The sequence below is a fragment of the Pezoporus wallicus genome, unplaced genomic scaffold (assembly GCF_028554395.1).
Source record: "Pezoporus wallicus isolate ANWC-B61680 ecotype Strahan unplaced genomic scaffold, APGP_CSIRO_Pwel_v1 contig_7204, whole genome shotgun sequence".
Classification (NCBI taxonomy): domain Eukaryota; kingdom Metazoa; phylum Chordata; class Aves; order Psittaciformes; family Psittacidae; genus Pezoporus; species Pezoporus wallicus.
Window position 1 is genome coordinate 855,251 of NW_026634996.1, and position 26,739 is coordinate 881,989.

Sequence of the window (26,739 nt, forward strand, 5' to 3'; positions counted from 1 at the left end):
ATCAACACCCTAGCATCCTCCATGGTTTCTGGTCCTGCATATTTTTGATCCCACAGACTCTGTCCAAGCTAATAAATTAACAAATGTCTTGCATTTGTTTCAAGCACAAAGGCCAACTGGCACTGAGCAGGCTATTTCTCTGCCATTAAACACTCTTACCTTCCAAACAGATTGCCCACATGTAAATTGATTCTTTGTGAGTGATGCCTCACCCACACTAACACCCACCAATTGCATGTGAATTGTCTGCAAGACCATTAGTTGCCGCAGGCCAAACTGTGCCAAGGGCTGCTGTAAGAACATAATGGTACAAAAAATCTCAGTCTAGGGCTCAGAAAGTCCCCCACTGTGCTATTAAATTAGCTAATATGGGAATGTTTTTTACATCTTACAAAAAAAAGGAAGTATATAAGATGCATAAGATCTGATTTCTGCTTTCCTGTTCTCATGGCAGTAGTTAAAAGTTGAAAATAAATGTAACTATAATCCTTCCTGTTGAAACCAATTTACCAGCTCTCTAAGTCTAGGCCCAAATTTTGTGAATACTAAAGAAACCTCATCTTAAATATCAAATTGGGGTTCCTCTGCATACCATAACTGGGATTAAGTAATCACCAGTTCTCCTTGATGGTCAGTATCTATTTTCTTAGATATCTTGGATTTTCAAAAGTTTACTAGTCAAAGCATTTTACATATTTTCTACTACTGTAATATCCTTGAACCATGAAGATATTAACAGATGATGGTACTTGAGCAAAGGAAGAAAGCAAGGTTGTCGACGTCTTTACAGACAGGGAAGTTGAGGAAAGAAGCAGATAACTAATTTGTTTGTATCTTACAGGTAGAAACCTGAAATCAGTTTCTTAATTCCTAGGCTAATGATTTAACAACTTCTCATCTGTGTAATCCCTGTTCAAAAGGCATGAGCAGATGTTTTCAGTGACTTATTACTGATACCAGCATGTGTTTACTACTATGCTCACAGGGCTCAAAAAGGTACAATTTTGAGACAAACAGCAAACAAAACAAAACCAGAAAAAAATGGAGGTCAAGTCTTCAAAGTAGTATTTGAAGTGCAATTCTTCATCTTTGTTCACATCAAGTATTACAGATCTTTGTAATGATATATGAATTCGAAGCTGTACACGATATCCTTGTAGTCTCCCTTTATATACATGAGTAGCTCAACTGGTATCAAGCAAACCATAAAGAAAATTAACAACATAAACTAAAATCCAGAAGTAAGTCCATCTTATGCTTTAGTAATTCTGTTTACTTTCGTATTTTATTTTTGCTAATCATTTATAAAATGTAAAATTCTACCTTGCTAAAATACTTACAAATGAGATTTTGGCCTTCTAATATATCTTTCAAAGAATCATAGAAAATAAATCGCAGACCCTCACTGAGAAATAAATGCAAAAATTATACTCACATTCATATGTATTTCCAAAGCATGCCATCCCTTCATGATTTTGAGGAAAGGCAAAATGTCAAATTCCTTTGTTCAATACAGTCCCACTGTTCTAAAAAGCTGAAAAACTAATTTACGTAAGATACTTCCTAAAAAAATGACGTGTAATAGAAATCATCATCAGCTAATATCTGTTATGTCCATCATGCACAAATTTTGAATATGTTCATTCTTTTACTGTTAACATATTTCTAAAAGGAAATAAATTAACATACTTTTGTGGCAAGGCATTAATCTGTAATGTTTTTGAGGAATGTGTCCTAACTCCTGTTGTTCACTGTTGCACCTTAAAATAAACACAGAAAAACTAAATGAAAACCTGAGTTGCTGCATGTGAGTTGCTGTGTTCTTTGCAGCAAGCACTGCTAGGAAGGAATTTTTAAGTTAGACTGTTTCTGCAAATAACTGAGTGAACTTGACCTACTCCAGGATTTTCTGATCCCTGTATATTCAGAGTTGAGGTTCTGCTCTCTGCTGACTAAAATAACTTCTTGGTACTTTTTTGTTTCTCATTATAAAAAGTAATTAATTCAGTTGTGAGCAAGTGATCCAGATCTCTTCTGGCTCTTTGGGCTTCTAAAGAATCACTGCCTAATTCTCATCTGCTAGACCAAACTCTGTCTTCATTCATACTTCACAAGGCCTTTCTTCAGAGACATTCTGCACATAGGGATGATGATCCGTTGAAAATTAATGAGGATTCAAAGAGATACTATTAGATATGTTCACTATAGTTAGATATGTTCATAGGAAAGAACTACAAATACTATGTGATTTGGGTAGTGGGATTTTGTGGCTTTTTTTTTTTTTTTTCTTTTTTTTAGATTCCAAGCTGAGTTTGTAGGATGGTCAGTTTATCCACTACTTGTAAGCTAAAACACACTTCCACTTGTAGATGGTCCTACTTAACTAGGAAATCATTGGCAGAAACCTTTTGGCTTTAAGGGAAGCCTCTTGAAAACCCTGCATTTAGCAGTTCCAGAGAACAACAGATAATGTAAAATTTCTACAGTGTCACCATGAAGACACTTTGCCCCTCGCTATGTTATTTACAAACAACAGAAATGCAAAGGTTTATACAAACTATGAAGTAAGCAGCTAATGCAAAAAATTTCAAGAATCATTCATTGAGGGCCATGAAGATGCTCAGAGAGCTGGAGCATGTCTCCTGTGAAGACAAACTGAGAGAGTCAGGGTTATTGGAGAAGGCTCCAAGGAGACCTTACAGCAGCCTTCCAGTACCTAAAGGGGGCCTACAAGAATGCTGGAGAAAGGCTTTTTATAGGGACATATAGGGATAGGACAAGGGGGAATGGCCTTGAATTTGAACAAGGTAGATTTAGATTAGATATTAGGAACAAATTCTTTACTGTGAGAGTGGTGAGACACTGTAACAGGTTGCCCAGAGAAGCTGTGGATGCCCCATTTCTGGAAATGTTCAAGGCCAGGTTGGATGAGGCTTTAAGGAACCTGGTCTAGTGGAAGATGTCCCTGCCTATGGTAGGGGGTTTGGAACTAGATGATTTTTAGGGTATATTCCAATCCAAACCATTCTATAATTCTATGATTTATGTCTGAAGATTTAAGAAAACTGTTATTTGCACTTAACCATGACACTTATGCTGCTGCTCCTACACCACTCTCATTCACAGCATAGATTTCTTGAATAGCTGACTGTATAGTGGCTGCCACTCTTCTTAAATGCAAAAAGGTAAAATAATTATCCTTTTTACTCACTAGCTAAATTGGCTTTTTTATGTATCTGCTACCTTGCAAGAGGTCTCAGCATAAAGTAAAAGAGAATTTTGTTTGCTTTTTACTGAATTTATATCTAATTTCTTCATACATTGCATTTGCAGATAAACTTGTTTATGAAATGCATCTAGTCAGTGGTGAAGATTATCTGTATTGTTAGGACAATGAAGAATAATGTATACTGGTTTTTAGCATTTCTTTTGCACAAAAGTATTTGCTAATTGCAAATACTTAAGCAGTTAAAGAAAAAACAGTTATAACACAGCCTAATTGTTTAGCCACAAGTTGAATGCTAGCTTTACATATTTCACTGCTAAATTCACCACTTACTTTGTCTGGCTTTCATCAAGATTTTTCTTTATATCTTTGTATCTTACTTTTCTCCATCTTCTAAATGGGTTTGCTCCACTTACTTCCTTAATATCTTGTAGATGTAAACAGCAGCTAAGTAATAAGTACTGATTTTCTGCATTCCATTGTGGAAAACACAATTCAGTTTTAATCATTGGAAATGTCTTCCCCAGACTCCATGAAAAGTGGTCTAAGAAAACTTTGCATCTTTACTTACAGTATAATTCAAATTCTATGATTTATGCTCTAATAAACATAATCATGTTGACTGATTCCTTACCCCATGAAGTGTAATGTGTCAAAGTCTGGTACAAAATGATGTTTGCTTCTGATTTCTCATTAGTAAAAATCAGAAATAAATGGAAGTCAAGGGCTGTTAGAAGGCACAGTACTGGGATAAAAAACAGTTTATGGCAGCTCATGAACACTAGGGACGACAAAAAACATAAATAGCCTTCCTTACTGCGTTTTTCCTAAAAATCATTTATAGGTAACCCGCAATTAACCAGCAAAGTCAACGTTATAATAAATATCCTGGATGTCAATGAGTTTCCTCCAGAAATTTCAGTTCCGTATGAGACATCCGTATGTGAAAATGCCAAGATGGGACAGGTATTTGAAATTTGGGATGCTTGCTATTTTGCTTTTTCTGTCATTATTTTTTATAATACCAGAAATTCGGGGGGTTGAATTCTTGTTACAAACAAAATGTCTGTGTTGGAAACACCTTTTGGAAAGAATCCTGTTTGTGGTCTATTGTGGTCTATTATGGTCCATTTATTTTTATTAACCCAGATAATATGGATCTGAGCCACCTTTTACTGTGCATTTAATATCTGTGTCAAGAGAAAGAATGCCTTCCTTAAGGACACTTAAGGGTAAAATTGCAGTGAATAAGTGGAGCAGGATAAACTACATGCATTTCTGTGTCCTATTCTGAGGGAAAGAACCCACAACCCCAGACAGTCCTTGTGAAAGCTTGTTTTTTATAAGTGGTTTCGAATACATACATAGCATGCAAAACCTCTTTCAGACTCAGAATATTAACTGAGTGATTAACATCAGTGATGCCAGTATTAATAGAGCTGTCCCCAGAAGCTGTTGGCATGTGCTCCTGCACAAAATTTGTGTGATTAAATACAGTGCTGCAAAGCACCAAGGCCAACCATCATACATATTAACAGCCAGTAGTGGTTCTGAGATAAGATTTGTAACTTCAACTGCTCAACTTTGAGAGCTACTGGCAGCCAAGCAAGGAACATATTCAGCCTCTACTATGTAATCATTGACTTCTTTTTATATGTATATAATACCTAATCAATTATTTTTATTGCCTTTGTTACAGATTTCCCAATGACTTCTGTGATATTCCTTTTTTTTTTTTTCTTATGTTTCAACTAATTTCCATACAACCTAATTTAACTTCTAGTTTATCAGATACCTTTAGTTTTTTATATAGGTACTAACAGTAGAAAGGGGAACTTTTTACAGGGAAGTCTGAGACAAGCAGTGACCTTTCAAAAATTACAGATATTTAGATGTTTATTTAATGAAAAAATGCCTTCCTTTTTTAAAAACTCACTGGCAATCCTACTATGAAATATTTTAACTGCACTGTGTTTACCTGAAATCTAGTAGATAGGACTTTGAGACTCAAAAGCTCCTTCAGGCCTAGATGGTGCAGACCTTTCAACCCTCTCTACTTCATTTCAAACTGTGAAATTAGAGACAAGCTTTGTGAAACACTACAACATGTACCAGTCGTAATAGTGATAGTAGTAGTAGTAGCAGATAAAGTGAACTGTTTTTAAATAATCATTCACCTGAAAACAGTCTCTAGTCTTCTGATACAAAGAGTAAATATTAAATACTTCTGCTATGAATATAGTTTAAATCATTTTTATTTCCTTCAGATATGTCAAAGTGAGACTTTCTGAAACACCATGATTTCTCTGGAAACTTTATCAGACTTCTTGCCTCCACTGTCCAATATATTAGGAAAATGAGAGTAATCCATTGGAATTTCATTTGCATTGTTTCATTTGGTGTTGACTTTGCACTTCTATAAAACTACTACTTTTAGAAGAGTGAATTGACTTCAGGATTAAAATTAATCTTAATCTGATTTCAGGTGATACAGATTATCACTGCAGCAGACAAAGATCTGTCACCAACTGGGCAAAGGTTTTCCTTCAGACTGTCACCTGAGGCCTCCAACAAGCCAAATTTCACAGTCCATGACTACAGAAGTAAGTTGCTTACCCATATCTCTCAAAGCAGCAGGCTGTGGTTATAATGACAGATACGATTACTTTATATTACAGTCATGTCTACAGACTAACTTTTTTATGACATTTCTAGTTGTTAAACTATCTAGGACATATGTTAATATAAATTCAGGTCTTGAACATTTTCTCATTTTTAGGGGACAGGAATTGTCAGAACACCAAAGGCTGAGATATCCCTAGAGGCCTGCAAAAACATTGCTACCTGTTTTATTTTCTTCCTTTTATCAGTCAGTATCTCAGGAAGAACTCATATGCCAATGCAGGTATACCTTTAAACAAGGCAATATTTCTGCCTTGTTTAAATACTATTACTTTGCTAACTGTTTTCAAAGTACCCAGCTGTGGTCTTTCTGGAGAATGCATAGTCCTGCAGAAGAATTAGTTCTGAATATGAACAATGCTGCTGCAGTATAACATCCCACAACAGTATAACATCCCACAGCAGTATAACATCCCACAACACTCTTAATAATTTGTATTTTATATACTCAACAAACAACTATGATTTTTCCACCAATTTTTGTGCTGACAATCTTAATCTTCCTTGGTTTTTGAATTTGATAAATGACAAAACACAAAATAATAAAATTGTATGTGTATGTACCTATATACATGGTACATGTTAAAATGTTTAAAATTAAAATGTTAAAAATTAAAAAGTTAAATACTTAAAAGCATTTCTTAACACTTGCCAATAAGAAGTACACTATTGAAACACAAGTAAGACGGATTTTCCAACCATAAAAGACTTTTTCATTTTTGATGATTTACAGAGCTATTAGAAAAACCTATCCAAACAGAAACTCTGTACAGTATTTTCAGTATCATTGGCCTTTTGTTTGCCAAAAAGGTGGAAGGTCAGCTATTTACAAAATTAGAGCTGTTATAACAGAACCCTGTTTTCACTATAGAAACCTTTTTAAAAAAATACATATAATTATTTTTTGAGTTAGCAATTATGTTAGTAGCAAGCAGGTACTTTGTGAAAGGAATTTTATTTTTTTTTTTAGGAAACAGTCTTGTTCAGTGTTCACAATTAATGCTTTTACAAGTAAAGGTGGCATTTTTAAACATGTCCAGGAGCCTAATAACCAGTGCTATTCTATACAGCTAAGAATCATGGGTAGTGTGATATTACAGCAGGTGTAATATGTTTGTAGTTAACCCAGTAGAATAAACTTTTCCAAGTTCTTTATTTCTTCAGAGTAGAACTTAATGATGACAGAAACAAGACAGAAACTGTAGGTTACTATTTGGAATCTCTGTAAACGCAAACACAGGGAAATTTTATGTTTCTAGACTATGCCTTCAGCAGCACTGAGGCCAGTCCATCAGCTGTGAATAGCAGTGAGGCCCTGGCAGAGATGGAGCGATTCCAGCTGAACTACTCACCTTCCTCTTTTTGCATTGCTGGCCTCACTGTACTCTCTAGAGGGCTGCTTCCCTGCTGAGCATACTCAGTTGCCCATGTAAGAGAGAGAACTTTCCTCCTCTCCAAACTGTCATGCACATCCTGAAAATGAATTTATTGCCAACAGGTTGAAGAACCAGATGCTGTCTCAGCTTCAGGCTGCAGCTCCAGGCTGCTCTGTGCAGAGTTCAAACACATGCCTGTGTCCATGTTTTCAAAAGGACCTTAAACAACTGAAACAATTGAAGAGCAATAAAGTATTTCAAAGTCAAAGACTTTAAAGATCAATCTGATTCTCTCAAAGGAGAATGGAAAGTCACTTGGTTGCATTGTAATGTGTATTAAAGTGATCTTCAACATTGCAATTTGAAAAAAAAAAAGTTCTATTAATAGAAATAGACATAATAGTAGAAACAAGATTAAGCTGGATTACTTCCAAACTTTTTATACAGTGCAGATGATTAATCATAGAGAGAAAGAAAAAACAGAAGATGAAAGTTGATTTGATTCAAACAATTTTGAGACATTTTTCTTTTTCAAAACTAAGTATCTCTAAATTTGATATGTCTATATTTGCATTTGATAAAAAGCAGACTTCTGAAATAAGCATTTTGTCAGTTAAGTGCTCTCTCATTGATGTTTGATAATAATCTGTCGGATTTGGGATACTTAGAGTTCCTTCTTACTGCCCCTAATCAGAGCTGGACACAAGAGCTGGAATTGAGAGCCCTTAATCCTTCTACCTAGGAAACAGAATTCCAGGAAGAGATGAAAGATATAACATTGACAAGAAGTGATGTCTTCTAAACATATAGCAAATAACATGGGTGAGAAGGCAAAATGGTGACTGCTGCAGGCTACCTTCATTTAGATTTGTCAGCTAATTAATTCCCTGCTAATTTCATTTTGGTTTTACTCTCAATGCAGTTCTTTTAACCTGCACATCATTTCCTTCCTGATTCAAGAAATGCAACAATAACTGAATATTTACTGGGAAGAAATGACAGAACAAAACTTCTAGAAGTTCTGAACACATACATGACTAATTGATGTAAAATGTACTGATTATAAATTACTCACTTTGTTTCTATACTTTTTTTTAGTGGGGCAGGAAAGTTGAAGGAGGTTTGCATTTATCAAGATATATTATTTGAGTTTTAAAGGAAAATTAATTAATTGAGCCATGATTCTAAATCTATGAGCACTCAAAGCCCTTTGGACCACAGACTTGCAGTATAAGGAGATAGGAAGAAAAATAAAACTGAATATCCCTCTTAATCTAATACCTGTAATGCTTTTTTTTTTTTTAATTATGGTTTATGTCACCTTTGCAATTTCAGCTGTCAAGCTAACAAATTTGCAATAAATCGATATTATTTAATGCTCTGCAAAACATAGCTCTACCAGTCAGAATACAATACTTTCTGTAATGATAAAACAAGGCAATTACATAAAGTATGTCATTCCCTGAGTTACAAAAATGGAAGACCTGCCTACTACTCAAGGTGATACAAAACACAATGATGAATTGAAGTACACAATAAAAATACTGTAATGACTATGTCATGTTTTACAGACAACACAGCTGGGATTGAAACCAGGAGAAATGGTTACAGCAGAAGGCAGCAAGAGCAGTACTTTCTTCCAATAGTAATAGAAGATAGCAGTTACCCTGTCCAGAGCAGCACAAACACGTTGACTATCCATGTTTGCAGATGCGATTCTGATGGTACCATCCAGTCCTGCAATGTGGAAGCAATCTTCTTACCAGTAGGCCTCAGCACAGGAGCACTGATTGCAATCTTGTTGTGTATTGTCATACTTTTAGGTTAGTTCTCATGAAACAGTATGAAGGTATTACTCTGCTTATTCACCTTTGAATTGGTTTCTGTTGTTATTAGTTTCATCTATTGTTTAACAAAAGCCATTGAAAACGTGTGGCACTTGCTGAGAACTTTTATGCTTTTACATTTCCAGAAAAGCATCCCAAAGCACCAACCATGACCGTGAATCTGCTAGCACCTACGTTTTTCTCACTGCATGAAAAGGACCAGTTTTCAGTGGAAACCAAACTATATTTTTCCTCTGAAAGTTAGTTCTGTTGGAATACCTTTCTTGAAAGGTTACTATTTTCAGATTATTACTAAGGTAGGCAAGCCCTACTAACAGTAACAGCAGTAGGGACTTAGTAAGGGCTTTTATTTAATTCTTCATTCCAACTTGAGTAAAAGAAGAACAAAGAAATGAGAGAGGAGAAAATAATTGCAATGTAGAATGTGACTGGCTAAATCCATGTAAAACTTTACAGGAACTCTTTAGTTTCAGGCAGACATGGATTTCATAAGGTGGCATTGTCATTTGTGATGTAAATCATTTGATCTACGTTATATTTAAATATTGCTTTATTCACAGCATGCCCAAAGCAGTCAATATTCACATGCACCCTACTTGTAATATAGCCTTAATGAGCTGATAACAAAATAAAACCAACTTTGTACCTTACGCAGGCACAATGTGGGTTGCAGAAAGCAGGCTGATTCTTACAGATGCTAGCCTATGCTGCTTCTTGATACTAGTGAGTTTCCTAGATCTCATACTGCTTGTGTAGGTCTAATGCTTAGGCAAAACCAGCTGCAGACTTAGAACATCATAACAAATGAATACCTATTTGCATTTGGAGGATACAGTAATTTACCACATAAGGAAATAAGCAGAGACTCAGGGTTACATTAATAGCTTCTGAGTAGTAGTGGGTAAAAGTCAGAATTTATGTTCTGTGTAAAAATTTTACGTTGTGAGAAAAATGTTTCAAATCAGAACAATGGCAAATTGTTCATACTTCCCATGGAATAGAAATTAATAACAAATACACTAATTTTGAAAAATTTTAAACAAAACAACCTTAGGTCAGTTTTTCAGAAGTGAGAATAATGCTGTCCTCTTTACTATAATTCCTTGGGACTACCTTCTTTTTACATTTAAGGGTTTCCTGGGTAAAACCAGTCAGGAGTAAGCCTCAGCATCAAAGAAATTCCATTATGAATAAGGCTTTAATGTATTTTCACAAGAAAAGGTAAGTCAGAGTCTGTCATAAGTCAGGACTCCCAGGTTGTCTAACCTCTCTGTTACAGAGCCAAGTGCTTAGAAGCCCTAGAGACATAGCTGATGGAAAGCCTTTCAAGTTGCCACCTTTGTGTCCAGTGATCTGGACAGTATGAACTACGCAGCAGAGAGCTAGGTTCTCTTGGTGCAGAGATCACATAAAATGGCAGAGTATCTGGGGAAGCAGGAATACTCGCAAGTCTGAATTTCCCCCACATTTGCTAGGTGACCGTGGAGACCTTCTACAGAATTGTGTTTATACTTCCCTAATGGTTTGTTGAAATAAATACAATTTTATTGTATAAACCCAGCATATTCAATCAAAAACAATTGAGTCAAAGGACTCCCTACCAGCTCTGCTGCTGATTGATTCTCTTGGCATATACAAAACTAATGAAAATATTTTAATTCCTGATTTGCACAGAATGCCAGACTGAATTACTGAGTTTATATTTAGAAAAGAGGGTTTGGACCTTTAATAACTCCTTCATTCCAATCAGCCTGGCAATATTACCCAGAAAAACTTATGTATTAATAATGAGATCTCCAGTGCTGTACATAAGCTAAGAGAATGGTTCTTATCTTACATCCAGATGTTCTTATTACTATTCCATTGATCAATTTAAAACTGCTTTTGGATTTTAATTTCTTACTGTGAACCTGGCCTGACATAAATTCATTAAAATTGCAGCTGAAATCATTCTTGTTGAGCTCATTTCTGCAGAAAAAGACAGACAACGTATTACCAGAATCAGGGGTTATTTTAGACCACAGAAGTCTGACAATGGATTTATAATCATTGTAACTCCTGTATCCGTTATTATGTCACTTTACCAACAGCACTTAGAACACTGTTATTTCTACCAAAGGCAGCTAGGGAATTAAAAATAACAAAAAGGCCAGTTTACTACAAGCATATCTTGCATTCAACAAAATATATCTCTAAAACAAAAAATTGAAAGAAACCCATAAGCTGATTGCCATTCATTTACCATTTGTAATAAAACCAGTATGTAAAATTCTATGTTACATAGAATCACAAAATCACAGTTGGAAAGCACCTCTGAAGATCATGTAGTAGCTTTGCTGAAATTAGGATAAAATTAATGCACTTTTCTGCCTTCATCTGCCAGTCATCTCATTGTAGAAGGCTATCTATCTGGTGAGTTAAGCAGAATTTCATGTTTGTAAATCCATGCCGATGACTCATAATCTCCTTCTTGCTCTTAATATGTTTGAAAGTGGTTTCTAGAATGATTTGCTACATCATTTTCTTCAGAATCAAGGTGAGGCTGACTGTTCTGTAGTTCCCTAGCCCATTCTTGTCCTTCTTGAAGACAGGAGTGGCACTTGCTCCAGTTCTCAGAAACTTCTCCCAGTCCCCATCACCTTTCAATTGTTATTGCAAGCGGCCTCACAGTGACATCAGCCACCTGCCTCATCACCTGTGTGCATCCCATCAGATTCCATGTGCTTGTGTGTCCAGTTCCCCAAACCTGATCCTCTTTCACCAAGGATAAGTCTTTCCAGACTTTCCCTATGGTCTCAGGACCTGGGATTCCTGAAGGACAACCTTACAAATAAAGAGAGAGGCAAAAAAGCCACTGAGTAGGTTGGCCTTTTCTGTGTCCTTTGTCAACAGGTCCCCTCCCACATTCAGCAGTGAAACCACGTTTTCTTTACTTCTTCTTTTGTTGCTGTCATACTTCTACAGGCCTTTTTTCTTGCCCTTCCTTTCCCCTGTGAAATTCGTCACCAGATGTGCTTTGACTTTCCTGAGTGCATCCCTGTATGTTCAGATAGTCACTGTATATTCCTCCTGGCTCACCTGTCTTTGTTTTCACCTCTTATATACCTTTTTTTATTTTTTTACCTCTGAGTTTAGTCATGAGCTCCTTATTCATCTATGCAGGCTTTCTGCTGTCTTTGCTTGATTTCCTGCTAATGGGGTTGGACCACTGTTGAGCTTGGAGAAGGTGGTGCTTGAAAATCAACCAACTCTCCTGGACCCCTTTTCACTCCAGAACCATATCTGTGTGATTTTTCAAAGCAGACCCCTGAAGACACAGAAGTGTATGAAAAGCTGAAGTGGGATTGTTTTTTCTCCATTTCAAAGATTCTTTTTTTTTTTCCTCTTTAATACTGTGGGGCTTTTTTCTCTGCAATGTGGAAATTTGGGAATTTTTTTCTATTTTACTGTAGTAGATATTTTAAAAGGAAAACCCATCTCTGTCTCTGAACTAAAAAGCTGAAGGCCTGTCCAATCCTACTGGCCTGCAAAGCAGGCCAGTAGGAAAATTATTTGTTGCTTTCTTTGGCAGCACAGCAAGCAGTAAGGAAAGTTAGACTCACACATCAAACAGCAAATGACTTTTCATTGGCTAGAGCACATCTATTTTTAAAAGAATAGTAGGACCATATCATCTAAGGAAAAATGACCCTTTGATTGCTTGCAGTTTTCAAAGGAAGGATAATGATATGTCATCAGAGCACCAAATTATTTCTGTGCATGTCTTAACTTCCGTTTTCTCGTTACAGTCATCGTGGTACTGTATGTAGCGCTACGAAGGCAGAAGAAAAAGGACACCCTTATGACCTCTAAAGAAGACATCAGAGATAATGTTATCCATTATGATGATGAAGGAGGTGGAGAAGAGGACACCCAGGCTTTTGACATAGGTGCCCTGAGGAATCCCAAAGTGATTGAAGATAACAAAGTACGCAGGGACATAAAACCAGACACCTTGCGTTTTTCACGTCATAGACCACTAGTTGAAGATAACACAGACATAAGGGATTTCATTAATCAAAGGCTACAGGAAAACGATGTAGATCCAACTGCACCCCCTTATGACTCCTTGGCAACCTATGCTTATGAAGGAAATGGATCTGTTGCAGAGTCTCTCAGTTCTATAAACTCCCTTACTACCGAGGCAGATCAGGATTATGACTATCTGAGTGACTGGGGACCTCGCTTTAAGATCTTGGCAGACATGTTTGGAGAAGAACAAAGTTATAACCCTGACAAAGTCACTTAAGTACAACTACAACAGTGAAATAAAAAGTAAAGCAACCACAATTTAGAAAGATAAACCTAAGCTTTATATAGGACAGGATTTGTTTGATTATAAAAGCACTGTTTTCAGCAAGTTCCTACACGTATCATACTGTCAGTTTTGGTTTGATCTGCAAAGGAATGAAAAAAACCTGCAATATACACAGTTTTTTGTTGTTGTTATTTTGTTACTCTGGAATTACACTGAGACAAGCTCAGGCGTACAAGGTACAGTTTACTGACCTGACTTAGAAAGAAGATAGCTTTCTGGCATCATGGTGGAAGAGTGGTAGCTTTTTCGTAATTCCACTAAAGTGCCTATTGAAACTTTTATTGTTTAAGTGGTAAAGAGTCTGCTGTGATGGTGTTACAAAATTGAATGGTAAATTGGAGAAGAACTTTAAGACAAGAAGCAATAGCAACATGCTGACTTCTTTTAGGACAAAAATGGAGATCACTTCCTGGAGTGTATCTAACAACTAAAATGAAGGTGGGGGTGGGGGGTGTACATTGTGTTTGTTTGGGGGTTATCTTTGTTTTTTTAAAAGGAGAAAACATTATGTCAAGACGCCATATATCTTCCTCCGAAATCTCACTGAAAATTTAGATTTAAAATTCTATTGCTTACCCTGAAGATGTAAAGCCCAGTTAAAGGAAAAGATCTTAGCATACATCAGTGAATATTTAAAATGTTCATGCGAATATTACATTTCTTCCAAAATAATAAAAAGATGAAAGCAGCTATTCCTGTATGTGAAGAAAAATTTCATAGTCTTTTAAGACTATTATTAGAACATAAAATGGAGAGGGTTTTTTAAGAGTATTGTGGTATTTTTAGTACTAAAACATTTTTCCTGTTGTAAGTATCACTAAAGAAGTATATGTAAAGAACTACATACCACTTTTCTTTGCAATTAGGTTGTTACCATGTAGGTACCATAGGCATACGTACCATAGATATAGTTATTTTTCAACTGACCATCTGCTACAATTCAGCATACCACTGTATTTCACTGTCAGACCACATCAGACATTTTAGAAAGCCTTTTGAGGATGGAAACCATATTAATTTTGGTCTTGAGAAAGTATTATCAGAGACAGAATAAAAATATAAAACAGCACATTTTTCCAAACTTTATGTACATACCCATGCATTAATGCAGTTTTACAGGTCACAGATGTACAGATATGTGCAAGGCATTATTCCATGGAAGATCACTTGTAAAACTATTCCATGTGACTTCTTCTAATGATCTAAATCACATTTTGTAAGACAATGTTTAATGTCCCATAAAGTGCATATATCCTTATATTCTCCTTCTAAAATCTCAGCAGTGCTATGCAATCTCCTTGAGCTTTACTCATAATTAATGGCACTGTCAAGGTCAGCTCAAGTCTTTCATGAATCAGAAGTCTTTTATTCACCTCAGGTCTACAGCTTACTTTTCTGTAGTGCTGAAGAATTAATAACTATCAGATATAGCTAGCTCACAAGCCTGATATTAAAATACACAAACTTCCCTTTACTGTCTTGCGGAAATGTAGAGGTATTTCAAAGTTGTATGAAGTAATCTCCCAATGAGACTTTATAAGATGTTATAGTTTAAATAAATTTTAAGTCATTCAGTACAGTTAGACAGGGCTGCATTAAAAGTACTACTGGCACAGCTTATACCAGCAAAGTCCTGAGGATGACACAGCATATGGTAATAATAAAGCTTTGTGGTTTTTGTTTTTGTTTTATTATCAGAAAAGGTATCCTATATTCCCTGAAAGAAAACTAAGTCAACAACAGCTCTCTGCTCACAGCACAGAGAAGCAGATGCAGTGGTAGAGGCCATTTACCAGCATAGCAATTTTCATGTGGAAGCTGATGTTTTAATTTAATGTTTTAACATCTTGACAGCATAGCAAAGGCAGCTCCTTACAACAGAGTGCACCTAAAACAGAGCTCTAAAAAAAATATATATATATATATGTTACTGGTTGCAATACAGATGGTTCATACAAAATTCACACTTGTGGAGGTACTTAGCAATGCTTCCTCATGTAGCATATGCATACCAATGCTTCCTACCCTGCTGTCACAGTTAAAATAAGCATCTGACACTGTGCATTTATAGATGTAGCAAAACTGTGCTCTTAGCAGCTGCATTAGTCCTTTACATGTATTTCACTAGTAAAGTCAACATACATGACAGCAGTGTTTGTTTTGTGATACCACATGCCATGCTTGCTCTTGAGAAAGTTGTGTGTTTGTAGAGGATACTGGGTGAACATTAGGTCTCTTGAACAGGCTGGCATTTGCTCTAGGCAGGACAGTCTGTGGGGGAGCCTGACTTCCAAAATAGGTAGAAAATCTGATCTTAAACATGCTGCTACTCACAATCCATATTTGAGAGTAAGTTTTATGTTAAATTTACAACAAATTGAATTGGGGATTTCTTTCTATAGCAAATTGAAAAAGTTGTGTAACTGAGATGTTTCTATCACATAACCAATAAACTTCAAGAAGAAAAAGAATGCAATTCTCCTATAAAATCATAATAAAAATCTTTCAATACTTTAGAAGTGATCAAACAATTATAACTTAACATGGGTATTTTTTATAAACAGCTCTATAGAGCTATGGAAAAGAAGTGATTTTCATTTATGCATAACCTGGGCCCCAGGAAATTTGTGTTTAATTTCATGTTCCCTCACCCTCTTTCTGAAAGATTCTTGTCAGGTTGTTAACACCTTATTTTATAAAAGGTAATTAGACAAACATGAAATTGACAAGATTTAAAATATGTCAAGGCATCTGGGGTGTCATGAACTCAATGGAATTAAGGATCCCTAGTGAATTTGTAAATTCTATCAGGTAACTACTTAAGATTTTAAGCACAAGGTCTTAAAAGAATCTATAAACCCTTGCACAGTCAAGATGCTGCTGTGGATGTATCTCTCTCAATTGTGGAAAGAGCCATAAACCTCAAGTTCTATCAGAGAGACAGGAAGCTAAAATAATGCTTTAAAGGCACAGAAGGGATAGGATTGAGACAAATACTTCTGTTTGAATTTCCAAATATAAGATAACAATGTACTAGTATCTACCATCATCTTAGATGTCTCAAGTGTCCCCCATGCAAATCACAAGGCGTTCTACAAAATGTCTTCTGCACTTCAAGGCATTAGAAACATCACTGGCACAAACAAATCCACATTTTAAGTTATATAGTTGTAACAGGCACTAAGAGTGCTGAAATTAAAAGTCTGGATGTAAAGCATTTAGCTAAGTGAAATATCTGTGGAAATATATCTGATGAGCTTACACTGTGGACATACAGAACTGAAGAAAAATCTGTAACAGAAGATTGGGAAGGAATTTTGGGACAGAAGGAAAACATTTTCCCTGCCCCCACAAGAAAGCTGAAAATGCAGCTACTTAGGAAATATCAGCCAATTTCTCTGTGGGATCAGAACATAAAAGATTGCAAGTATTTTGATTTAAGAATGCTACCACACAAATCTGGAAATGGTGCTATTCTTGAAACACAGATCTGCAATATTGTCACTGAGTCAAATAGGAAAGATGTGGAAAATAACGACAGTAGATGATGTCTCTTGCACAATTATGTGTTTGAATATTTTACTTTCATGATTTTTACTTGTTTTATAAATTTACTTTAAATTTTCCTGTTCAAAATAAAATCACAGTTACTGAAGACTTGTCTAGGTTATGGAAGCAAAATTAATTATGAAGCAAAGAGAAATAAATGGCTCAATGTATTACTGATATTATTCTTCTAGAGAATATTCTTCCTTAAGAATAAGATTAAAATATCCATTCAAACATAACTGATCCTTCACACTAGAAAAAATGTGGTTCTTCAGAGGCTATATTAGTTTTAGATTTACCTCCGTCCTTGTAATGAAACTTAGGACTGTGTTGCTATGGAATAACAAATCCCTATTAGATGAATACAGAAAAAAAAAATACAATAATCTCCTGGACTACAAGAATTTCATATGACATTAGTGACTGTATTTTACTTCCTAAGATTTGGGGTTGTGAATCCTCTGCAGTTATTTTATAACTTCTGTTATTATCATTGACATAGACATTCAAATCCTGTGGGTATAAAAATATTATTAAGCTTATTAAATTTCTTAAAAAACAAATAATGAAATGACCCTTAATAATAACCCTGCTGAGGTGACATTTAAGTATGAACGAAAATCAAAGTTTATATTACACCCTTTCACAACCTGCTATTAACAGCAAATCTATAATAACCTGATTCCTTTTCTCTTCTTATTTAAATCAAGAACCAACTAAGTTGTCAGAACACAACAGTTGGTATTTTAAGCAAAATGAAGACAAGTTCCCATTTGTTGGGTTTGGGGGTTTTGATTTTTTTTTTTATTAGTTTTTTTTTTTTAATAGTCTATTTAATTGATAAACTTATTCAACTTCAATTTTCAACTAAAATCCGTGCCGCATAAAAATTATGGACTCAGTCAGAGATCAATGTGATCAGACAAAAGCCGTTTATTGCAAAGCCTTATCTCCTTATAGCCGCTGGCCATCATATTTCAGAAATCATGGCAGTGAGGTGAAGTTTCCGATGACTGGAAAAAGGGAAATATGACCCCCATTTTCAACAAGGGGAAAGTGGATGACCCGGGGAATAACAGACCAGTCAGTCTCACCTCTGTGCCTGGCAAAATCTTGGAGCAGATTCTCCTGGAAGGCATGCTAAGGCACATGAAAACCAACAAGGTGCTTGGTGACAGCCAGCATGGCTTCACTAAGGGGAAATCCTGCCTGACCAATTTGGTGGCCGCCTATGATGGGGCTACAGAGCTAATGGACAGGGGTAGAGCAGTTGATGTCATCTACCTGGACTTGTGCAAAGCATTCGACACTGTCCCCCACGACATCCTTGTCTCTAAATTGGAGCGACATCAATTGAATGGATGGACCACTTGGTGGATAAAGAACTGGCTAGATGGCCACATGACAGGAGTTGTGGTCAATGGCTCAATGTCCGGCTGGAGACCAGTAACGAGTGGCGTCCCTCAGGGATCAGTGTTGGGACCGGTCTTGTTCAACATCTTTGTCACTGACATGGACAGTGGGATTGAGTGCACGCTCAGCAAGTTTGGTGATGACACCAAGCTGTGTGGTTCGGTTGATATGCTGGAGGGAAGGAATGCCATCCAGAGGGACCTTGACACACTTGTGAGGTGGGCTAATGCCAACCTCATGAGGTTTAACCATGCCAAGTGCAAGGTCCTACACCTGGGTCGGAGCAATCCCAGGCACAGCTACAGGTTGGGCAGAGAAGAGATTCAGAGCAGCCCTGCAGAGAAGGACTTGGGGGTGTTGGTCAATGAGAAAATGAACATGAGCTGTCAGTGTGCTCTTTCAGCCCAGAAAGCCAACCATATCCTGGGCTGCATCAAAAGGAGCATGACCAGCAGGTCGAAGGAGGTGATCCTGCCCCTCGACTCTGCTCTTGTGAGACCTCACCTGGAGTATTGTGTGCAGTTCTGGTGTCCTCAACATAAAAAGGACATGGAACTGTTGGAACAAGTCCAGAGAAGGGCCACGAGGATGATCAGGGGACTGGAGCACGTCCTGTATGAAGACAGGCTGAGAAAGTTGGGGTTGTTCAGCCTGGAGAAGAGAAGGCTGCGTGGAGATCACATAGCAGCCTGCCAGTATCTGAAGGGGGCCTATAGGGATGGTGGAGAGGGACTCTTCATTAGAGACTGTAGTGACAGGACAAGGGGTAATGGGTTGAAACTTAAACAGGGGAAGTTTAGGTTGGATATAAGAAGGAAATTCTTTCCTGTTAGGGTGGTGAGGCACTGGAATAGGCTGCCCAGGGAGGTTGTGAATGCTCTATCCCTGGCAGTGTTCAAGGCCAGGTTGGACAAGGCCTTGGGTGACATGATTTATTGGAAGGTGTCCCTGCCCATTGCAGGGGTGCTGGAACTAGATGATCTTAAGGTCCTTTCCAACCCTAATGATTCTATGATTCTATGATTCTATGATCCTATTGCTTACATGCACTTACAGTGATTTGGCGTATTATGATTGGATACATGTCTTGAAGACCCTTAGTGACTAACACACAATTGGTCAAGCACAGGTGTGAGAACTTGACCTCGAAAGCTTGCCAACAGTCCACAGTTCTCATTAACTCAGTGAATTCCAGCTTCTTCTTATCTTGCTTGCTTAAGCTTCCTTGGGCCTCTCATGGCCTTGGTGTATCTTTCAGGATTATTCAGAGTTCATGTACCAAATATCCATTCTCCTGTGAGAACACTGTCTCCACAAATCCCCAGATAATTTTTTTTTCTGTTAATTTTCATTGCTATGGTGCCACTCAAAACACTTTTCAGGACTGTCAATGTGTATAAATATCTGATAGATGGAAAAAGATGGAGCCAGACTTTTCTTAGTGATGCCCAGTGACGGACAAGAGGCCAAAGGCACAGACTGAAATGCAGCACATTCCATCAAAAGACAAGAAAAACGCTTCTTTACTGTCAGGATGTCAAGTTGCCCCAAGAAGTTACGGTGTAGCCATCCTTGGAGATATTCAAAGCCCAGCTGGATTTGTCCCTGAGACACCTGCTCTGACACTACTGTAGCAGGAAGGTTGGACTAGAAGATCCTCAGAGATGTCTTCCAACCACACCTACTCTGACTTATGTTAAAACCATTCTGTGGACTTGGGCTCCTAAACTCTAGTAAACCCAATGGCATTTGTTACTATGCATAACTACATATGCATGGTAACTATGACTTCTGGAGAGACAGCTCAGATAGGAGTGGAAGAATAGGATTGCAATCTATAAAATTATGTGGATAATCTGGAGAACAATAGATTATTTACTGTAACTTCCAATAGGAAAAGGAGAATTACATGAAACTAGCAGGAGTCAGGAACAAAAAAAAAACAGAGGTAGGTTCTTCACACAATGAGTAGCTGAGATTGTCATGGAGGCTCAGAGTTTACATAGATTTAAAAAAAAGAAACTGGACAAATTCATGAAAAACTAATAATTTGTGGGTTACTTAAGACAGAAGAATCATATCTAGCTCAGGGAGTCCCTGAAGAGTGCTTGATTAGCATCTGGGCAAATCATATAACCTGTTCTGCTCCTAAATGTTTTCCTGGGATATCAGTTTATGATAGTGCTAGAAAAGATTACCACCACAGTGTGACCAATCTGATTTTCTTCTTGTGATTTTATTGTAAACATAGTTGATCCTCAAATCACCATTCCCTAAGTTCTAATTTTCAAAATTGCATAGATAAAGCCAGTTCTTTCTTTTATTATATATCACATGTATATATGCAAGAATGCTTTATTTCCCTTAGATTTTAATTCTTGTAATTGCCATATTTCCTTCAATTCTGCACACATTTAAATAGTACTTATGCATTTTTGTCTTTAATAGGGACACTAACAGTGCTGTCAGTGCTAATGATACAGTTTGGCATACTCTATATTTAAAAAAAACCCATTATTTTATTACTGCATAAAGATGATGAACTCTACAATACATATAACCTTTTGCATGCATGTCACTTCATTAGCTGTTCTTGTTACTTCTCTGTGTCCTGAGAACACATGAAGAAAGAGAATGGGAATGTAGTGATTGTCTGCACAAGTGGGCAGTGTTAGTCCACTATTCAGGAGTGCAGACTACTGCTCTCCTGCCATCTATTGTAATGCTAGAGGTTATTTATTGTTCTCACATGTTGAATATTATGCATTTACTAGTCACATGAATGATTTTCTACTATATGCCTCTGTCAAAAAGTATAATTCAAAAAGCATAAATGGATCCACTTCTTTTCCTGAAGCTATCAATGTGTATGGGGAGGATGGTGAGTAAATAGTATCATATTAAGAGAGATCAGAAATAAATATGCATTAACATCCCTGCTGTAAATAGTTACATTTTCAATTTTGTCCTTGGGAATTAATTTTCTATGTAGTCAGTGAAGTCATTAAATTTAATATTATTGAGAATGTTCCCATTGCCTTTAACCCCTGCTGCTTTAGCCTCTTCGGATTACTTTGAAGTTTGATCTTTATCCCCCTATGCATTCATTACTCTTCCAGTTATGGGTCTTGTTGCATATATGATTACAGATGAACTGACATGGTAGAAACGTCTAACCAAAAAATACATTACAAAGCAGCACAGGCACAGAATTGTAGTTTGGATTTACGTAAGATATATCCAAATGAACAAGCATCATGTTCTGCAAACTGCCAGAACCTCAGTGGTGGGTTGGCCCCAGTCAGCAGCTAAGCACCACACAGCCACTCTCACTAACTGTAGACAGTTTAATAAGTGAAGGAGAGGAGGAAGGTGAAGGGAGAAATAAAAACCAAAACCACTAGATGGACTCATTATCTCCTACAAGTAAACTGATGCTAAGACAGTCTCCAAGCAATGACTACTTCCCAAGAAAATCCTTCCCACCCATTTTTATTTCTAAGCATGACATCATATAGTGTGAGATAACCCTTTTGTCAGTTGGAGTCAAGCTGTCCTGGCTGTGTCCCTTCCTAATGTCTTGTGTACATCAAGCCTACTTACTGGAATGGTAGAGTGGGAAAAATTCAGCCAACTGCTCAGTAATAGCCAAACACTGGTGTGTTATCAGTGCTGGTTTAGTCACAGATGCAGTGGGTTGCTATGAAGAAAGCTAACTCCCTCCCACCCAGACCCAGTACAGCCTGCAAAGGTGTGATGAAGAACAAGTAATCTGAAACCTTCTCAGAAACCTATACACCATTCATGGTCTCATTTACACGCATTTGAAAATGTGCTCTGCCAAGACAGCATGCCAAGTTCTTGGAGGAGGAGTTGTTTGTAGGCTTTCTTTACTATCCAAGATAACTTTTCTATGGAGAATTTTCGGTTAAGGTAGAAAGCCAACTTCAGAATAAATCAGAATTCATTGTAATCCTAAAAATCCTCTTGCACTTCATGATTCTTCTAGTTTACATTGCCAGATTGCCTCAGACTTGACAGTGGTCAGTAACACAGCTACATCCTGCTGAAATGCAGAAGAAAATCCTTCTTCTAAATTGTCAGCATAACAGGCCTAATATATCACACAGGCTGCAAAAGTTACTTGCAGAAATAAATTAAAGAAGCAAACATAAACCAAACAAATAAAAAAAAAAAAAATCTTTCCAAATGCCAAGAAACTCATTCCCTCCTATGCAATAGATCAGCAGTTACAGCATACACACAAAATTTAAGAACTCATATTTTAATGACCTAGAATGGTTACAGCAAAGTAGCATCTTGGTTCTCCCAAAAGAGTATTGATGCCACTATTGTGTCCCTCACACCACCTGCTGAAGCTATGTAAAAATTGTGTGTGAAAGAGTACATGATTTATTAAGCCAAACCCAGAAAACATAATCAATATGCTTCAATAAGAAAGGTTAGGCTTTCACGCAAGGCACTCTGCTCTCTGGGTTCTTCTTCCACTGCTAAATTCCTCTTCACTGACTTAAGAAAGAACAAACCTTCATTCATATATTCCTTCCAGGAGCTTTTCTTCCTTCAAGAAATAAAAAATAGGAAATACTTATATTACAAGAAGATTTGGCTTGATCAATCAAGGCTGGTCTTTAAATGCTTCTTATGATTTGGACTTGAAGATGCTCCAGCTAGGTCTAGTCAGGTACTTGCTGATTCCCTCTCAGTGTTTAGCTACTAAATTGGCTGCTCTGACCTTTCTGAAGCATATAGAAAACCTAGATGCCTAGTCCAACAGCTAACCTTGAAGTACTACTCTGACTTTTTTTCTGGCCCAAAGTTGCTTTCTGTAACCATCCAATAAAAGAGCATCATAAAACTTTTTCTAAGTGCTCAATATCTGTTCATTTTGCCTAAGCTGCACATACTGAATCAGCAATATTTAGCATAACCAAAGAATTTTGGTCTATTTTCTATTGATAGCATGAGAAGCACTTGTGAAGAGCCTACTGCAGGTAATCATTTTGAAAAATATGCAGAGGAAACTGTTTTCTGCCTTCCTTCTGCAATGCTCAGACACCAAGAGCTTGAGAAGAAAAATTTAGGAGAAAAAAAATACATCTTTATGAAAAATCCATCAGAAAACAGTAAACAATTTTTAATGAGCTATCATAGGGTTTTCCCTGTATGTGACAGGGCATCTGAATACGCTAGTTACCAACTTAACATATACAAATAGTTTTGAACAACAAAACTCAACAATCTTTTTCTTTTTAAACCTGCATCATTTTGACACAATTTTTTTAATGCTTAACTTTTGATGTCATAAGTGTTTCATGTAATGTAACACCACAAACTCTGCTAGAGACATCCCTAGTTTACATTGACACAATCAGTGTGTATGCAAATAATAGTTATTTTGAGTTGCAGAATCTGTTCAGGGGTAGAGAACAAGTTCTCACTGGAAACGTGTATATTTTATTATGTTAATTATTATTTATGAGATTTCATTTTAAAATACAGCAGTCTACTTCAACATTTCTAGTCTCTGGAACAGGAAATATACTTTCAACTGGAATGTGTTTAAAACAAATATATGAACTTACTCAAGCATGGCTTTAAATAATTTCAGACAGTTTTAATATGATTCATAATACAAACAAAACAGAAGCCACTTAAATAAATGAAGTACAGCATACTAGGAAAACCTGATATTCAATTATATTTTAGTGACACTCAACATAAAGCCCATTAAACCTAGAAAAGGCAAACAAAAATCATAAAGCATATTATACATCTAGGCAATAAAAATCCATTCTAACACCAGGTTTCTGGTTTTTTTCTCACTTTGCAGTCAGATTGGTATATTTAACACTACATAGGAAAATACTTTACTCATCTGGATGTGGTAGTGTCTAGTTTCCTTTACCACACTGTATTATACAGTTTGTTGATCTTTCTTTCCCCCAGTCATCAAGAAGTTATTCTAAAAATGTATTTAACAAAATCTAGTAACATTTTCATTTCAAATTAAAATTCTGAAGTTTAAAACCAAATGCTAAGCATTTTTAATAAATATTGCAAATTGACTGAAGTTTGGGTGTTTTTTTTAATGAACAATGTGTTGATTTCTAAGCATATGGGGAAATCTAAAGAAATTATTTCATTATTAATTTGGCAATTTTAATAGGATTAATCATTCCAGTATTACGATTGAGATTGCTTAGTTTGCTGCTTTGGTGCGAAATCAATCGTTTCTGTGATGTTCAAAGCGTAAATATGCTACCCTGTGAAAATGAGGTGAAAGGGAGTAAGAAGGAATTAGGAAATTTGCTGGTATGTAGCCTCTGTTAACACCACAAAGAAATCTATCACCATGTATTTTCACTCAAGTCAGGCAAAGCACCTCTTACAGGCTACCATGTCTGACTGGTTCAGTTAGCATGACTGGCTGAAAATTGTTATACCACTAAGAAATTAAGGCAATGGCATGCAAATGGATTGGAAAATAAGCAGAAATCCAATGCTAATTTACAATGAGAGTTAGTTTCATTTTCCAGACCTAAGGTTCTATTTCCCCAACCTATTTAAAGCATCCTATCTAGAAAAATTTCCTCTTTTACAGCAAATTGGAGTCGAACAGTCTGTTCTGAAGCATAAGCACGTGTACTGCTTGATCACTTAAAGGGGATCATGAAATCATTCTGTCTTGGAATAACTCAATAAATAATTCTTCCTCTACAGTATGCAATTAAGTTCTTATCTGTCCACTAACTCAAATTTTTGCAACAGTTTACTGAGCACTCACAAAAAACCTGCAATTGTTACAAATCTTGATGCACAACTGGTACGATCCTCATCATATAAGGCATAGTAAACTCATACTACTACACACAGTAGTATGAGTTTTGTTTTGTGGCATAGTATATTCATGCTACTAGTCACAGGGACTGGAATTCTCTTTTGCTCTCTGTCAGATATGCTTTAGCCCTTTCCTCCCTCCTCTTGCTTGATAGGCTCTGTATTAGAGGAAGAATGCTTTCAGCTGTTTCGTTTGTTCTGAGAAATAGCTGAAGGTGACTGCTAGAGGGAAGAAAGGTGAACAGAACACATAGACACATCTTTAAAATACCAGCTGTTTATCAGCAATCTACCTTTTGTCTTTGAGACAAATCACATATCACATATATATATATTCCTCAAATGAGGTGTGACAGTCCTTTCATACACAAAAAAACCCTAAACATGTGCAATGCAGTTTGGGAGATGGTATATGGCCCTTACATAAAGCAAACACAGAGGAGTTATTTTCTGGAAGGACTTGATTCTCTCACTCAGCAAAGCAGCTAAGAAGGTCAACAAACCTCTTCAAGGCAACACTAGAATAAGCGAAAACCCACACTACTATCTTCTTGAAGGATAGGGATGCTGGGGAGGGACTCTTCATTAGGGACTGTAGTGACAGGACAAGGAGTAATGGGTTCAAACTTAAACAGGGGAAGTTTAGATTGGATATAAGGAGGAAATTCTTTCCTGTTAGGGTGGTGAGGCACTGGAATAGGTTGCCCAGGGAGGTTGTGAATGCTCCGTCCCTGGCAGTGTTCAAGACCAGGTTGGACAAGGCCTTGGGTGATATGGTTTAGTGTGAGGTATCCCTGCCCATGACAGAGGGGTTGGAACTAGATGATCTTAAGGTCCTTTCCAACCCTAATGATTCTATGATTCTATGATTCTCTGACTGAGTTCTTTTTACTATTAATGGGGACAATGTAACGTCCACTGTTGGCTTTTTTTTTTGTTGGTTTTTTTTTTAGATCTCTTTTTAGATCACAGAAACAAAACCTGGAATTCAGATTACCATACTTTCAACAGTGAAATTACCATGAATTCTAGAAGACTCAAACTGTCATTTTAATTCAGACTGCAATTTAAAAGGAATGAACACAACCAATGCTAAATTCTGTATCAGTACAATTTCTTAACCTGTTCAGTTTGCAACAACAATCAACTGACTCACATCAGTTGTTCCTTCTACTCTTTTCAACAAAGGTTTGCCAGCATTAGTTTTTGTTGTAGACATTTACTTACTTGCCTTGAGAGTTTCAAATTCTGTTATGGAAAAGGTCTATTCAGCAAATCTGCAAGTATTTGAAAAAACATGGTGTCAGCATGTGAGGTGTTTAGCCTAACTGTATAATCTACAGCAGGACTTGTTGATCTTAAAGGTCTTTTCCAACCTAGTAGATTCTATGTCATCCTAGCATCAGAGCTAATGGTTCTTTCTATAAT

At 36.7% G+C, this 26,739-nt stretch overlaps 1 protein-coding gene across 3 annotated transcripts in view; it reads left to right on the forward strand.

The window, feature by feature from the left end:
* The window catches only part of CDH12 (cadherin 12), a 542,650-nt gene extending 528,524 nt beyond the window's left edge, over positions 1-14,126 (forward strand). For 2 of the 3 annotated variants that reach the window (XM_057396674.1, XM_057396769.1), the window contains exons 10-13: positions 4,071-4,192; positions 5,712-5,829; positions 8,856-9,107; positions 12,920-14,125. In XM_057396674.1, the coding sequence (XP_057252657.1) occupies positions 4,071-4,192; positions 5,712-5,829; positions 8,856-9,107; positions 12,920-13,419 (992 nt within the window). In that variant the 3' untranslated portion in view covers positions 13,420-14,125. Of the gene's footprint in view, positions 1-4,070; positions 4,193-5,711; positions 5,830-8,855; positions 9,108-12,919 lie in introns of all 3 variants that reach the window. The other variant, XM_057396851.1, reaches the window with a different exon arrangement.
* Positions 14,127-26,739: the final 12,613 nt, after the last annotated feature.